The following is a 17237-nucleotide window of genomic DNA, read 5'->3' as shown; positions in this document are numbered from 1 at the left end:
CAGCGGTGATAAAGTCAAAGCAAGCCCTGAATGATGGAGGTGTCAGCTGATTTTAATAAAGGGAGAGTGCTCAGAATAGCATGGAGTCTGTAGTAGCCTTTAATAGATAGTGTTTAAGAGCTATTAGAATGATTAGACAAAGGCAAAACTGTGCTTAGCTTTCATTTAATGTGCAGAACCACTCCAGTGCATGTAGTAAATGGTAAGAGTGGACTGATCTGTTAACTCTTCAGTGCCAATAAGAGGAGTCAATGAGGTGGGCCATTGTAGATCTAATAATACCTGTGGGATGTGCTGGAAATGTTAATGTGAGAGGAGGATGAGGTGACGGCACTGAATGATCATCTGCATAACTCGGACTGGTTTCATGTATGAAATGTCAGTCTAATCCATCCAGTCCAAACGAGATTGGTAGGAGTTCACCAGGGAAGACAAGAGACTGACGATATGGGTGGACGAGGAGGAGAAGATGAATCACAAATAAGATCCGAACTGAAAAGATTAGATCCGCATTAAGGAGAGCATGAAGCCTATCTATCTCCACCATCAGACATCTACCTCTGATATGACTTTGATTTATGATCCAGCAGCACAGGGTCTGTTGAATAAACAACATGCCACTTGTTTATCTTCAAACAATAGTGGGCAGCACGAGCAATTACATCTGACAGATTTTATTCTAGACAACTCAAGGAGACTCCTGGTGTGGTGTCTGATGCGTCCTGCTGTTCGAGGGGTTTGCCCTATGCCTGGTCTGGCTTGTAGCAGGTGTGTAAGCCAGCTCCTTGTGTTGGTTATGGCTGACCTCCCTGCACTAAGACTGCGCAATTAGTCCACAAAATGGCTGACTGTAAATCTCCTGCGGGCAGGGTTTGGCAGGGCCACCCCAAGGTGAGCTCCACAATGAGGAATTAAACACACAGTATTAGCTAACAGCAGTTTTATGATGTGAGGACTGGAACAGGGTTAGAAAAGGGGCAAGGATACTCCCTTGCAGAATTACTGGGGGAGCTGTGTTGTGTACTTCGTCCTTCTGACTAGTATTAAAAAATGTACCTTATACTAAAATTCATTACATTTGAGCCAAAACAGGGCAGGATGGTACTTGCTGAGCCAAGGTAAGTAAATGTGAATGGATAAGTAGATACATTGAAGCAGAGTCTTAGCTTTTTATGCTTGTTTTGCAGTATTGTACATTTTGTCACATTTCATTTATTTAGTTCCCGTATTTAATTCCCACAACTGGGATAAAACTAAGATTTAAGATAGTATTTAAAACTTTTTTTTTTCATGTTATTGTCACATTTCAGCAACAGTCGTATAAATCTCTGTCAGCGTTCAAATCGCTCTGACCCTGAGTACATTGTAGCTCCCCATGTTTTAGGTCACTGCTTTTCTCCCCATTTTACCCGACTACAACTAGGCCAGAGCATGATACACCGAACTGTTTACTAGTGGGGTATGCAGGATTGAAACTACTGAAGCAAAGTGGACTTAAGGGTTTGCAAGGCCACAGTTTGGATCACCTACTGAGAATAACCTTTCATTCATACTCGCTGCCACTTGCCAGTTGAAATAATAGAGAACTACAATCCCATACACACACATACAGAGAGAGAGAGAGAGAGAGAGAGTTAAATCTAGATATAAATATAGACATAGATAGATAGATAGATATTTAATCAGTGTTGATCTTAGATTGAAAATAAGAAAATTTCCATTGTGTAAACAAAACAGCAAACACTTTTTGAGGCTGTGTTGCATGGCTTGCATAAAAAAAGCACTTTCACACATGCCACTGGGATTTTGAATTATGTTATCTTTACTTCTGGAACAGAAAATTAAGGTGTCACCTTAGCTTTTTACTGTCGCAGAGGCAATCTGCACTGCACAACAGACTCACCTGTTTTTTTTAAGCTTTCATCTGAATAATGGCTTTGCAAGCTAAACAAGTTTCAGCAGGTTCACAGTTAACTTGAAATTTCAGTCTTTCACTTTTTGGGCTCACTACCTCCTAACATGGCATTCAGTGAAAACACTGATTGTTTAACAGATGAAACTCTAATGAATGGCTATTGATAACATTTAAAATATTTTGGATCCATGTAAATGCCTATATAATGAGAAATCAATATTTTTGATAACACTAATCGGCACTACTCTAATAAAATAGGCGTTGATCAGGTATAGTCCTCAAATATAATGTAGCCTAGCCCTTTTTTTTTTTTTTTTTTTTTTTTTTTTTTGACGTTTGAAAGCAATATGATGAATACAGAAAGAGCAGAAATAATGAATACACTGATTATACAAGGAAGTATTATAATAATTTAACAGACAAACGTGAGAACAATACATATTTACAGGACAATACCATCCCTCTTTTCTGATGTTGGTTCCCAGATGAATGGATTGGTCCCTCACAGCACAGTGAGCCAAATCTAGGTGGTTATACTGTAGTTTTTGAGACCAAAGAGTGTGGTGTGAGCTTATTGGAGTGTGGGGGTGAGGGTCAGACAGATAGTGTTGCCTCTTTTCTCATAACCATCGGCTGATTTGTGAATATTGTTCCCCTTTGGTTTAATCTGCCGTGTGCTTTGAGGCGGAAACTATTCCCAGAAGGCTGCCAGAGGGCTTGCTAATTTATCTCCTGTGTATTAACAGTTTCTTGGCAGGAGAATACACCCCGACCTTCTCTTCACCAAAGCAAACAGGAGAAATGTTGACCCGTGTTGACCCAAAACCTTGAGATGGACTCCATTTAATGACAAACCAGGCGATGAGAGGGCACGTTTGAGTTTTTATGATTAACCCTCCCACTGTCTTCCCCCCAACAGGCATTTATTCAGGGATACAGAGTCAGGAATATTGCCCTGTGTGTGGCTGCGTGCCTACAGCAAAAGGGTCACCCTTGTAGGTTCGATACTTTAATATCTGATCAGCGGTACACAGGGATGATTTCTCAAGGGTGTGCCAGCAGACAAAAGACATATTTGTTTGAGGGTGTTAGGTCCTTTGATACGGCATATTTGTTGTCCCATATGAGTAGCAAGGATGCCCTGCAGCTACCCGAGGTCCATCAAGCATAACAGACAAATCAATAAAACACTACATCCAAGATGTATAATCTCATTAGATGGTTGTTACAGAGAAATACAGCCTAATATGATAATGCAGTAGTTTTTGTCAGTGGTGTAGATTCAGCGCTTTGATTTTATTGCTTGTTGACCGTGGTTTGCCCATCCTGATCAATGCCTTGGAGTCTGTAAAATGTTTTGATGTGTCAGCAGTTGCAGCTGCAAATCTGTTTTGATGATTTCAAATTCTATTTTAATATAAAGTTTCTTTAATGATTCATGGATGTAAGTCCAGCCTTGTCCCCCAGAGTTCAAATACTGAAATTCTCTCTGAAACGATGAGCTAGTGTGTATCTGTAAAGTATCGTAGGCTATAAAAGACAGACATAGCCACCGTGACGTGACGTCACATCACTGCTTTGTGAAGTCTCATTTCAAGTGTGTTGGCTGCTGCCATGTTGTTTTTTTTGATTGTTTAGTTTTTTTCTGGAGAAGCGATCATATTTGGATGACTGCCAAATTATCCGCTAACACTGAACATCGTTAGCAAGGTGCAAAGGTTCAAAGGTAGAACAGTATCTAATTATTAGTGCTAATTAGCGAGTGCACAGTTTCAACAATTGTACTCACTAAAACTGGAGCACAGACTTCTTATACTTACTATAATTAACCCTACAGCAAGCCATGTTAGTTAGCAGATAATTACATTAAAAATGATCCAAAAGGTGCCAACGCCACAGACATTGCTGAGAGGCCTGTTTCTGTCACAGACGACAACCAGCGCAGTTGGCAGTGTCAGTCTATGTGGCTACAGCCATCACTTTAAGCCCCAAGTGAGGTTTAAATAGGTGAGTTTTAAAAAAGAATCACCTCTCATGCTGTTGTTTTGATGGGGCATAATAGCCAGAAACCAAAACCATTTTTGTACAAAGCTACAAACATGCTTTTTTCCCTGCTGCTGCTGCTGCTGGAAAGTATTTTAACATTGGATTCTATGAGGACTGACTCGCTTTTGGAGTCACCCTCAAGCGGCCACTCGAGAAGGTACAATTTTACAACTTCTTTGTTGGCTTCAAGTTTAAGACCCAGAGATTGGTGCTTGGTCTGTGTGTGGGGATTAAGGGCACTGGCTCCAGTAGAAAGGGCCGTTTTCAAGATGAATCTCCGCAAAGGAGTTTTTTGTCATAAGCCCTGTCAAACAGACGGGGTTGCTATAGCAACGCGACGAGTCGCAAAGTGCCTGCGGACCCCAGCACTTCATCAAGTGACATTCGATAATTTGGTGTTGATTGTAACTAGAAAATCAATGGTTCTCCTTTGGGATGTAGAGTGGCAGAGAGGGGAGCCCTTTTGTACGTATTTGTACCTGTGCACTAAGCTCAAGAGTGCAACCTGAAGATAGATAGATAGATAGATATATATATATATATATATATATATATATATATATATATATATATATATATATATATATATATATATATATATATATATATATATATATATATATATCTATATATATATATATATATATATCTCATATATATATATATATATATCTCATATATATCTCATATATATCTCATATATCTATATATATATATATATATATATATATATATATCTCATATATCTATATATATATATATATATATCTCATATATCTATATATATATATATATATATCTCATATATCTATATATATATATATATATATCTCATATATCTATATATATATATATATATATATATCTCATATATATATATATATATATATATATATATATATATATATATATCTCATATATATATATATATATATATATATATATATATCTCATATATCTATATATATATATATATATATATATCTCATATATCTATATATATATATATATATATATATATCTCATATATCTATATATATATATATGATAGATATATAGATATATAGATATATATATATATAGATATAGATATATATAGATATATATATATAGATATGAGATAGATATATATATAGATATATGAGATAGATATATATATAGATATATAGATATATGTGTGTGTGTGTATATATGTGTGTGTGTGTATATATGTGTGTGTGTGTATATATATGTGTGTGTGTATATATGTGTGTGTGTATATATATGTGTGTGTGTGTGTGTATATATATGTATATATATGTATATGTATATATATATGTATTTATTATAATGTGTGTGTGTGTGTGTGTGTATATATATATATATATATATATATATATATATACATATATATATACATATATATATATATATATATATATAATATATATATTATAATAATATATAATTATATATATATATTAGGGGTGCAACGATACTCGTATCGATATTGAACCGTTCGATACAGTGCTTTCGGTTCGGTACGCATGTGTATCGATCAATACAAGATTTTTAATTTATTTTATCAACTTTTCTTCTGACGATGCTGTCTGTGTTGAGAGCTCAGTGGATCTGCGTTCGACTACTCCGCCTAGGCTGCACTGTCGAGCGCAGATCCACTGAGCGCAGCGCAAGCTAGCAAGACAGAAGCTTAGCTCGTTGCAACATGGTAAATTGAACCTCCCCCACCCTCATTCAGATCTGGCCTTTGGAACTATTTTGGTCTTCATGTGAAGTATGACCCTGAAGGTAAGCGCATTATGGACAAAAGTAAAACAGTATGTCGGATGTGCCACGCAGTGTTCAATTACATGGGTGGGAACTACTGCGTTAGTGCAGTTTGCTCGTTAACGTGTTGACGCTGTCCAGCCCCACACACGGGGCGATCCGCGGTAGCTCGTTAACGGAGATTTGCCGTGTTGTGGCGTTAACGTCATTTCAGATTAACGCTGACAGCACTAGTGGGAACACAATGAATATGACTGCACATTTACTCCGACATCATCCTAGTGCAAAGACAAGTGGAAGCAGACAAAAACAACAAGCACGCATGCTACAGACTTTACCCGAGTCATTTAGACAGCCGTTAGCACATGATTCTCCTTATGGGGACCTGATATGTTTAATATGCTGCTGAGAATATACCCCAGAAGAAGCGTATAGTATAGCTTTTATTTTGGAAAGAGCCATTTCTCTGTAATAAACTCTTTTCCAAAGATGAGGGATTTCTCCATCAGATATTTATTTTTTTATTACTTTGTCATTTCAGCAACATTAAATTTAAAAACTGTACTTTTGAGTTAAAATATATATTTATAATTTTAATAAATGACAAATTAAAAAGGCATGAACATTTTTTTGTATCGAAAAAATATCGAACCGTGACACCAAAGTATCGAACCGAACCGAACCGTGAATTTTGTGTATCGTTGCACCCCTAATATATATATATATATACATACATACAAATTTAAAAGAATACTAAATAAGAATCAAGCAATGATGTGAAAATAATGTTGCAACATGAAGAGAGGTGCTCCTCTCTCAGTAGACTCAAAACATCTTTGTAATTATAAATTAAAGGAAGGCCTAAAAGCCTGTGCATAATGTAAAGATACTCTGTAAGGCAATAATGCACAAATTTAATAAAAAATAATGGCATGTAAGAAATTATTAACTTTAGTGGTTGTTTTTATGTTAATTTAAGTGGCAGTAAGTTTCTGCTTAACTTGTTACATTTTTAGCTTATTGCTAAAATGTAACAATTTTACATATGCAGTACAGTAAGTAGATGCTTTAAGGCCCAACTACAGAGTTTTCATCCACTGAAAACATTACTAGTTTATATAAATGTATTTTTACTGTGTTTAAATTTTAAACACACTAAAATACAGGTTTTTCTGAGTCAAAGAAAAATATCAAGCAAAGATCATAAACAACCCTAAGAGTGTAAATAGTGAGTGGTTTGTTAGAACTCATTATCTATTGTAGAAGCTTCAAAATGTTTGTTAGCATCGACCTTAACGAATTGTTTTACTGTCCTAGTTTCTCTTTACTTTGTCACAGCAGTAGATGTGCAAACAGTTGTGAATTGAATTTTAAGAGCTTTAAGACGACAGCACATGCAATTATAAATATGTGATTTTTATGAATTGCAAAATTGATGTTACAGGAGCTTTGTTTGTAGTAACCACTACTAAAACATGACCCATCAGACACAGTCTCATCCAATCCCCTAAACCAGAGTGCCAACACGCCATCTTGCAGCACAGCATGCTAAATCATACACCTCTGCCTCGCTTTCCATTTGTTTGCAGGCTGCTCTTGTTTTCTTATCAGGAGTACAGAAAATAAGATTCCTGCCCCCTGGGTATCATCATAATTCCTGACTAATCTGTGTGTTGAAAAACAAGCATTTTATCCATCTGCAGGTCTGCTATTACCAGTGGATCTGTGGCCGTTCTGATTCTGGAGCATTCCAGTTTAGGTGGAGGTTTTAAGCTGATCCTCAGGCGCACACAGATGATTTTCTCTCACCTGGCATGGCAAGAAATAAAAGTCACCAAAAAAAAAAAAAAAATCATACAAGAATAGAAGGTATTTGTGCACCCACCAGGCTAGCTGAAGCGCTTGGAAGAGCACAATGAGCAAGCCGATCACAAAACAAATTATAGAGTACATGAGGGGTCCTGGTACAGGCCTGCTGCTGCATTGATGTAGAGCAAAGACAAATTACTGTGATGCTGCCAAAGTCTGACAGCATGAAGATGAACTTAGTCTGCTTCTCCAGCTTTTCTAAATCTTTTTATTATTACTTTAGCTCCTTATGTTTTTTGGGGGGTTTTATCAATTGCGAAAAATACATCAGGTGATTTTCGTATAATAGACCTCTGCCAAGGTCATACCATGCAGCACTGTAATATTGCTTTAGAATTACAAATTGAAAACAAAATGGCAGGAGATATCATTCAGTTTCGTTCCCGCTTAATCTTTTCTGTCAGCATGCAAGTTTTGTGATTTAATGTCAGTACTAACAGCTCACAACACACACAGAGATGAGTTTTTTGGCTACCTTTATTATCAGCAATGATAGACCCTAGATCAGCGGTCCCCAACCTTTTTTGCGCCACGGACCGCTTTATGTTCGACAATATTTTCACGGACTGACCTTTAAGGTGTCATGGATAAATACAACAAAATAAAACCAGTACCGGTACCAAAAAAAAGAAGATTTATTCATAACACATTGGAAAAGACCCAGGAAAACTGAGTTAACGATAAAAACGATTAAAAAATAACGATTAAAAAACGATAAAAACCCTGAAATCCTTAAATTTCACACCCGAGCCTCAACTCTCGTGGCCCAGTACCAAACGCCCGGGGATTGGGGACCGCTGCCCTAGATGATAGATGGTGTAATCACAGTGTTACATGACACTGCCTGTTGCTAACTTTGTCTACTGTTAGTGACTGGCAGAAAGTGTATGGTTACTTTATCGAAGAAAAAGGTATTGGCATAAGCCAAAAGTCAATTGACCTGGAGATTCCAACTGCAGATTCATGTGATAATTTTGTCCTGGTTTGTCATCTCTTTCGTATCATATATACCGAGATCTATTGTTAGCATAAGAAAATGATAAGTACTGCAGCTTCAAGGTTGCTAAAAGCCTTAACTTAAGGTTTTCAGGTCTTTCTTTGTATAACATCAATTGCGAGCGGGCCGACTGCCGCTAGACGTGCTGTATGTGACTTTGTCTCAACATGACATTGGAACCCAACATCAGGACGCTGCTATTGTGTCCATAAAATGAGATGACCTGTTGGTGACATTGCCTCAAAAGGCACTGGCTGGGACACAATAAAAGGTGCTTATGCTAGAATCAGCATAAGACTTGAATAGCTCAAGCAGAACAAGTTGGTATGAGTCTAACCCGTTTGCCCCCTGAGCTGATTGTCTGTATAGATTGCCATTCTTTCTTCTGGAGCACAAAACTCTCATCCACAATCAAAGGTGTATTGACTGCATATTGACCAGGACTCCGCCAGCAGTGCTCACAGTCCGAAATCAATGATATGCCTGTTGTACATGTTTGCTACTTGTCTATAGTAAGAATTGCCAGGCTCTACCACACAAATGTACTTACCCTTTCCATTGGTTCTTAAGTGTTCTTTTAAAAAAAAAAAGTAAAACAGACAATAGATGACGACCTTCATTTGGTGTGATGGAATGTCACAGAGTCAATTTTTAATACTAAGAAGATGAAAACTAGCAAGGGCTAAGTATATATAGTATTTTTCCTCTTGGTCTGTGTTTATTTCAAATTTAAAAAAATCTTTATTTTACAATTCAGCTTTATCTTGCAATTAAGGGTGTTTGTAATACTTTTTATACCTGCACTGTGGAGGGTTATACAGTATAGCAGGGAATCTCTATAGCCTTGTTACTGTATGTCAGATGATATTGGAATATGATATAATAAAAAGAGTGTGAGCCCACTGCTCACGGGGATTGTATCCAACCACAAATATCATTATAGTCTTAGGAAAGAAAAGCAGGCAGACCTTTGGACCTCTGCTCAGTCTTTGCTGGATCAACAGACACATACTTCAGAGTTATGCTATGTTTATGCTTGAGTGCTTAATGCATTTGGAATTATTACTATTTATCAACGGGTGGCTGGGGAGCGTTAACAACCATCAAAGTTAAACATATGAGAACAAACATTTTCACTCTCATTCCCCCGGAACTGCAGGGAGGCTGGTGCAGCAGTAATGCAGGATGTCCTGAGGGTGTGCTGCTACACGGGTGGTGTCGGGGTCATGGTGTCATGCGGTTGTGAGTATTTTCATGGCAGCAGTTGGGGTTGGCCAACACACTTTACAGCCTGGGGTTAAATGAATATGAAAACAGACTGGAGCATCCAGCAGAGATAGCAGTGGAAAGATCTTGTCTTTCAGTCACCGCGCCCCCTCACGCCCCTCTTCTCCCGCAGCCGATTGTGTTAAACTGAATGTTTCCTCGCTGAAAAGGTCACTACTCTGACAAGTGTTAAACCGATGTAACATTCACTGCTCGTACTATGAGCCACACCTGGGTCACGCATGATGTGTTTCTGACATGATGAAAAAATTGGATTACTTAGCTTGGTGCGCAGCCAAAGGGTGATGAAACTGTTAGTCTAAAAGGGGGATTGGTGATATGATAACAGTTTTAATGAAGCTATGTGCGATTCTATCTCTCACTCCCTCTCGCTCTCCTAGAAATTATAATGACATTCTAATTGAACATTTACAGATTATGCTCATAAATGTGACTCTGGAGTCTCGATATTGATGTTGCTGACATTTCTTTAGTTTTAGCTTGAGGCTATGTATACACATATATAGACAGGAAACGTGGTACAATAGATGATTTAGGTAGATATTTATTTATCAGAAAAGGAGGGTTGAATGAAAATGGGTTATGGGAAATGTAGCAACCTCTGTTTTGGGATTTTTGTTTATACTGTGACATGTTCAGTGATAATTTCTTTTAAATCCATGTCCATCATATTTTAATATTAGATTGATGGGACAAATTTGTGAATCCGATCCAAAAATGTAAAAGGAAAAAAAAAGAAGAATTTTTCTCCTATATCACAGCATTGACAGGTTTTACCACTGTAGGTGTAGGCAGACATCACACATGCACCAGTCATACTTTCATTTACTCCTGATCCCAGAACCTAACCAGTGCTTGGCACATGCCACTCCCTCAGAAGTTTCAGAAGTCAGGTAGAGAAAAGCTGAAGCTTAGTGTCTGATTTGCACTTTGTTTGATCTTCAGGCACACGGGAGGCATCGGGTTTAACCAGATTTCGTGCAGGATGGCTCTGTGTGTGGTGTGCTAGAGTTTTTAATTTACATTTTGAGAGGTGGTAAGATGTGTTGGTGAAGAGTTATACGAAATTACGTGACAGACCTTTAAAAAAAAATTGTTATTTGCATTTAATATATGAGATATTTTCTAAGAAAAGTGCAATTTCGATAGTACATCTCGGTTTTTCTCCATGATGAACGAATGCTGCTGTAGTAAATGAAATGGCTCTGTTGCCATTCCTCTTTGGGCATAAATTACAATCAATAAATGTTTAAAATTTCAGAAAAAGTTGTGGTAGCTTCTAGGTTTTTGTTAATTATTTATTACTGTTGTAAAAAACACATTTTTATAGTAGACGGGGACAAAACAGGAACTTATCAGTCATGGAGTCCTACTTAATTACTTACTTAGTTGACTTACCTCCTCCATGGTTATTCATTAGTAAGTAAGTTGTAAAATTTATAAAATCTATACAATTACAGTTAAAAGTCCAAAGTTTATTCCCTCCTTCAAATTTAAGGTGCAACCCAATTTACCAGCCCGATTCTGGCCCTGTTTGGCACCTCTGCTGGGACAAAACAGGAACTTATCAGTCATGGAGTCCTACTTAATTACTTACTTAGTTGACTTACCTCCTCCATGGTTATTCATTAGTAAGTAAGTTGTAAAATTTATAAAATCTATACAATTACAGTTAAAAGTCCAAAGTTTATTCCCTCCTTCAAATTTAAGGTGCAACCCAATTTACCAGCCCGATTCTGGCCCTGTTTGGCACCTCTGCTGAAAGTTGACCAAAAAAGGTGAGAAGATTTTGTGCGATGCCCATGATACCAATGACATGGTGCAATAGCTATTATTCCAAATTAATAACAGATAATTTCATTGTTTGATCATAACAGAGGCTTTATGTAGGCTGTAATATGAGGTTAAATTGCTTTTCAGCCAATAAATTAGTTTTTCGATATGCCAATTGCTTACAAAGCAACATTACATGTGTTATCATTTAAAAGAGCCTATGGTGTGCTATTTTTAGCCACGGTCATGTTCCCACATGAATTAAAGATTCAAGCCTTTTTAATAATTTATTGTCATTGAGAAATGTTTTGGTTGGCTTCACATGATGTGGCTACGCCTATTTTGAAGCACTCACCTATCCTTTTGTATGTGCACACTGGACCAATTCCTTTCAGAGCTGTCATGTGAAAAGCAGGCTACGACGATGATTCATTCATAAAAGACTCTCATTTAATTACTCCCAAATCAGGTCGCATGAATACCCAGGAGAAGCGGCTGTTTTGCAGTGGCGGTGGGCGATCAGATCTGAGACACACATCAAATCACAAACCACTCTCAGGTCCCCGCGGCTCTCCATTCACGTGAACGGGATTTCAATCTTCACTGCTCACACCAAAGAGATTTCCACCCAGATGATGTGTCAGCGCTGGCCTAATAAACCTGTTTATGTATTAAACGCTGTGGGGACATTTGATATTCCTCACAGACATTGCCACAGACAAGTAATCACAGCAATAACTCCTTCTCATTAAAGCTCCGACTCATTTAGGATGCTTTTATGTTTCCTGTCAAGGTTAGCGTAAGTTTACACAACTGCTAGAATATAGCGTTCGCTAGATTCGGATGATCTCTACCTTTCTGTTCAAACCAAATGGGGTGGGGGAAAAATTGGTTATAGTATTGTGACATTTTGCATGGCGATATTGTATCGATATATATAATTATGATATTTTATTAGATAATTTAAAATAATCTGGGAATACTTTGAACAAGAGACCTCATCTGATGCACTGCCATTCTGAGAGAACATTAGAGAACAAGTACTTTAAATTGGTTCAGCCAAAAACCATTGGTGGCTGTCTGGTGACTCTTATCATATTTTCACATTATGCAACTGATTGCAATGCATGGTGACTAAATGGTTGCCCAGAGCTTGAGGATCATGCATATTCACGACTGCTTATGATTGCAAGGCGATTGCACCGGTTGCTTGAAAGGAGGCAACCTGTCTGCAAACAGTTGTAGTCTGACTCGGAGTGACTGCAGCCGCTCTAAGAGAGGTTGTCAAAGGTTTGCAAATATTTCCAATCAAATTTATGAACACAAACAAATTGCCTACATGTTGGCATCAGTCTGAAGGAGTCTTTGTTATTACGCACAACTCAAAGGGACTCAACTCAACTGGCTGCCAGCTAGTTGTATTCTGGTTAGATTCCTATAGTGCAGGAGGGTTTACATATATTTAAATGTGAATTTCTATGCAGCACAATGGTGCAGTGGTTAGCACTGTTGCCTCACAGAAAGAAGGTCCTGGGTTTGAATCAACCATCTAGCCTGGGCCTTTCTGTCTTTATAGATTTGTATGTTCTCTCTGCGTCTGCACTGGTTCTCTCTGGCTACCTCTGCTTCCTCCCACAGTCCAAAGTCATGCATCTAGTGGGGTTAAGTTAATTGGTGATTCTAAATTACCCATAGGTGTGAGTGTTTACTTTACACGGTTTACTGTGCCCTCGGCCTATGGTAGCTGGGATAGGCTCCCGCGCCCCCTACAACCCTGAATGGAATAAGAGGAAGAGAATGGATGGATGATACATTTCTATTAAATGTGAATTTCTGTGTATACAGATGTCCTCAATGATTTATGTAATGTAATTTTCAATGATTTATTACAGTTAATTGCTGTGTTATTTGAAATAAGCTGCCTGTAATTGCTAACTTGACCCCAATCACAAGACTGATAGTAGACTGACATTGTCTTGTAGTGACAGATATTAGTAACAGTAACTATGCTTGAAAATCTAATTTTGCAGCAAAAATAAGTGATTTGAGAGAATTTTATCTTTTTGGATAAAACAGATGTGGTTTAAAATGAATTTAAAAATAAGGTGCTAAATCACGATATCTGTTACTCCAATACTCAGCATATTGTGAAAAATCACAATAATATCGTATAGTGTGATAATATATCGTGATGTGTCTGGTGAGGCCAGCTGCTTTACACAAAATAGAAGTGAGTGGCAACAAAAGCTGTGTTGCAAGGTAGAATGGAAAGAAAAAAATATACTCGATGTGTTAGCCTTTTTGAAAGTCATTTAGATGCAGCACATGTCAGCTTGTTGAACCACATGAAGTGGAATATTGAATTGATCCAACTTTTGTGCTCTGTGTGATGGTTGGTACTTATCCCCAGACAAAAAATCAATACAAATACAGTTTGCGGGTACTGATTATGATTTCACATTCCGCGCCAGGAGCATCCACATCACTTTGTTTTTGTTGCTCATTTTAGTGTTTGTGGGCTTGTATGTGTGCACTTATGCAGAACAGGATAGACACACAGGAAGTCCGTGTGAGCATTAGGCAGACATGTCTGGGGACACAAGGGGTTTACAGATACACCATAGACCTGCATTACACACTTGGCTGAAGGTTGTAACTTCAGGTTTAAGGTGAGCTCGAGTATCAAGTTTGTTTGAAATGCTGTTAAAGAAATCTCAAAATGCACCCATCAAAGTCAGGACAAATTGGTTTTCCGCTCCCTGTGATGTGAGGTCCATTAACTAGGAGAATGAACACGACTGAGAGCCTGTTTCCACGAGAGCAGGCAAAGGGCAGACTGGATGATAAACGACAGCTGGACAGGAGAAAAGGACAGTTGGGAAGTCGAAGGCAAAGTGACACAAAGAGGGCACAGAATCGGCGTTCATCAATTTGAAATGGAGACTTTATATGCGGTAGCATGTTTTATTCCCCATATAAATGTTAAACAATACATTTCATTAAGTTTCTTATATTGTTAACATAAATCATAATGTCTACAGGCTTTCAGGGACACACAAGGAGACGAATTATAAAACCCACTGAGCGTCACCCTGTTAGAAAGTAAATGGTTTGAGTAAATGTAACTTTAATGTGTAAATCCTGCCCTCAGGTTGCGTTGGAAGCGCAGTCTCAGGTAAATTCACCCCATCAAACTGTAAAAGCCGTGGCCATAAAGTAGCTCAGAAGAGCTTTTATCAGTCTTAATGCACTCTTCAAAGAGCATTCCTCAATCTGCACGTCTCATCGAGAGGTGCTGCTTGACCGCAGGCAAAGGCTACTGTATCAGTCTCACTTCACAGATGATGAGAAAGACCATTTGGGTGACTGATGAGCATCTTAACCTAAAGGGGTCACTGAGTGCACCATCACAGAGTGATGGTCATCCACAGCCGAACCCTGAAAACACTCCTTCACATGTACCAATATTGGAAACTGTCAGCAGATTGTCTATGGAATATTTATATTCCTATGCAGTGTGGATATATTGCACAGGATCCTTAATGGGTTTACATTTTCCATCTGACCACAGGAAAACGAAAAGACAGTTCCTCTTGCTCAGCAGCACTTCATAACTTTGCTTCTTGGTATACAATTTTAGGAGACTGATTTTCTGACACGCACTTTCTCCATAGTCCTCTGTTCATCAAATGTAGTATTATATCCCCCGCTCCCCATCCTCGCAACAAGTCTCTTTGATGTCAAATTGACACTTTAGTGAACAGCACTTCATGGATTTGATATTGCCTGGCAACTGCAGAAAACCCGCTGCTCGTGGCTTCTTCAGGGTGACGAGAGACGGGCGGGGAGGTCGGTTCGGCGGTGGAGATGATGGTAGAGGAAAAGACGGTGGAAGGTATTAATCACAATGGTGATTTCTGTTTGGCTTGCCTCCAGGCAGTGAAGCAAAATTAAAGCCCAGAAAATCGGATTATGGCCTCCCTGGGGGGTTAGATGCCCAGTAGCCAGCTGATGAGCACTCATCTACTCTTCACTGTATTCTGCAGAAATGTTGGCTCGGAGGCCAATTTGTTAACAGTTATTGCTCATTTCTTGTGTAGCTTCCTGCTAGTGAGACAATAGCCAAGGTTTATTGTCTTGCAATTATCACAATTTGAGGGAAGCTGGTGATTGATATATCGTCTCTGAGGTCTGTGGCTTTACTTGCTGCCAGTTTTGCTGTGGGGACACCCATTATCAGCAACAGCAGTGGTGCCGGAGTTATAAATATGTGATGCCTACTTCAACTCATTTTTTTTTAACTTTGACAAAGTTGGAAATGTGCATACTCCTCACAAATATATGTCATATTGTGTTCATTAAACTGATTGACCCTTCTCTTCGTTATGCACCTACTATTATCGATTTTCTAGAAACAGTTGGAGAAATATAGATCTATAAATGTATAATATAAATATGGAGAAAAAGAGAAGGTTTCTTGTTTTGAGTAACACATAAGGCGTAGAGAAAAACAGCAAAATCAGAGAAAACGAAACATTATCGTAAAAATTACGGGCTTTTCAAAACTCTTAAAACGTGTTACCAAAGGTCCAAAACCAAAATAATTTAGTGATATGTATTAAACAGACGAGCACTAAATTATTTTTTATTAGTAAATGAACTTATTAAACCATGTGTTGAAACAGCATTTGCTGCTTTACTTCTCCTCAGCCAGTGTAATTCCTTATTTCCGACAGAACTGCAACACATCCTCCTCTTGCGAAGCAGATAAACCCAGTGAAAAGCCTTACATACAGGTAGGTCACACATAAGCACAGAAACCCTCCGCTTGCCCGTGCTGTGCGGTCTCGGTGCAGTCAGCCCTGCCCAAGCTTCTCACAGGAGCTGTTCGCACAAAGGAGCGCATTGTGTAACTGTGCCTCAGTTTTAATGAACCAGCGCTCCTGCTCCAGCACACTCCTCCCTCTTTGTCAGTCCCCTCCCTTCCTGCCGCTGTTCTCATGAATATCACAGCGTCTTCCCCTCATTATTCATGAGCTGGTATCGGTGTGCTCATGTGCGCCGAAACGGAGGAAGAAAAAGGGGGGAGTGTCTCAGTGAGCGCGAGTCACAACCCTGGTGTATGAGCCTGTGCGCACGCCTGTGTGTGTGCGTGTGTGAGTGTATGAGTCTGAAATAGAGGGAGCGGGATAGAGGAGACACTCCGGCTGATGCTGAAACGGCCGCCGCTACTTCACTGCCGCTGTTCACATCTGAACCTTCTTCTGTCAGGCTCAGCTGGAGCTTTCTGTTCCTCTAAGCTGGGGTTGCTTGTGACTGCCTGAATGTGTGAATGGGATGCCTGAAAAGAGATGCTCGCTAAGGAGTGACTGATGAGAACCAGCGCTCCGGTGTGGAGGGTGACCCCCTGTGTCCGTACCACCACTACTTGGGGAGAATTGGACGCCTGGCGTTTCCACGACAACTATAATGGGCTGCAATCTGTGCACTTTACAGAAGCGAGAGGAACACTACAAGCTCCTGTATGAGATCGCACAGGTGAGGCATGACCGACTTTGGTATCGAATATTGTCTGTGTGTGTG

General features: G+C 38.8%; 1 protein-coding gene across 2 annotated transcripts in view; it reads left to right on the top strand.

The window, feature by feature from the left end:
• Positions 1 to 17237, top strand: part of LOC134631223 (PDZ domain-containing RING finger protein 4-like) — a 124189-nt gene that overhangs the window by 58017 nt on the left and 48935 nt on the right. The window contains exon 1 of one of the 2 annotated variants that reach the window (XM_063479330.1): positions 16788 to 17192. The exons of the other annotated variant lie outside the window; for it this stretch is intronic. Coding sequence (XP_063335400.1) covers positions 17124 to 17192 — 69 coding nt within the window. The 5' untranslated portion in view covers positions 16788 to 17123. Of the gene's footprint in view, positions 1 to 16787; positions 17193 to 17237 lie in introns of those variants that run through there. 2 annotated transcript variants of the gene reach the window in all.

Source organism: Pelmatolapia mariae, linkage group LG7 (genome assembly GCF_036321145.2).
Source record: "Pelmatolapia mariae isolate MD_Pm_ZW linkage group LG7, Pm_UMD_F_2, whole genome shotgun sequence".
Lineage (NCBI taxonomy): Eukaryota > Metazoa > Chordata > Actinopteri > Cichliformes > Cichlidae > Pelmatolapia > Pelmatolapia mariae.
The sequence above is the reverse complement of the archived record's forward strand: the minus strand, read 5'-3'. Positions and strand labels throughout refer to the sequence as shown.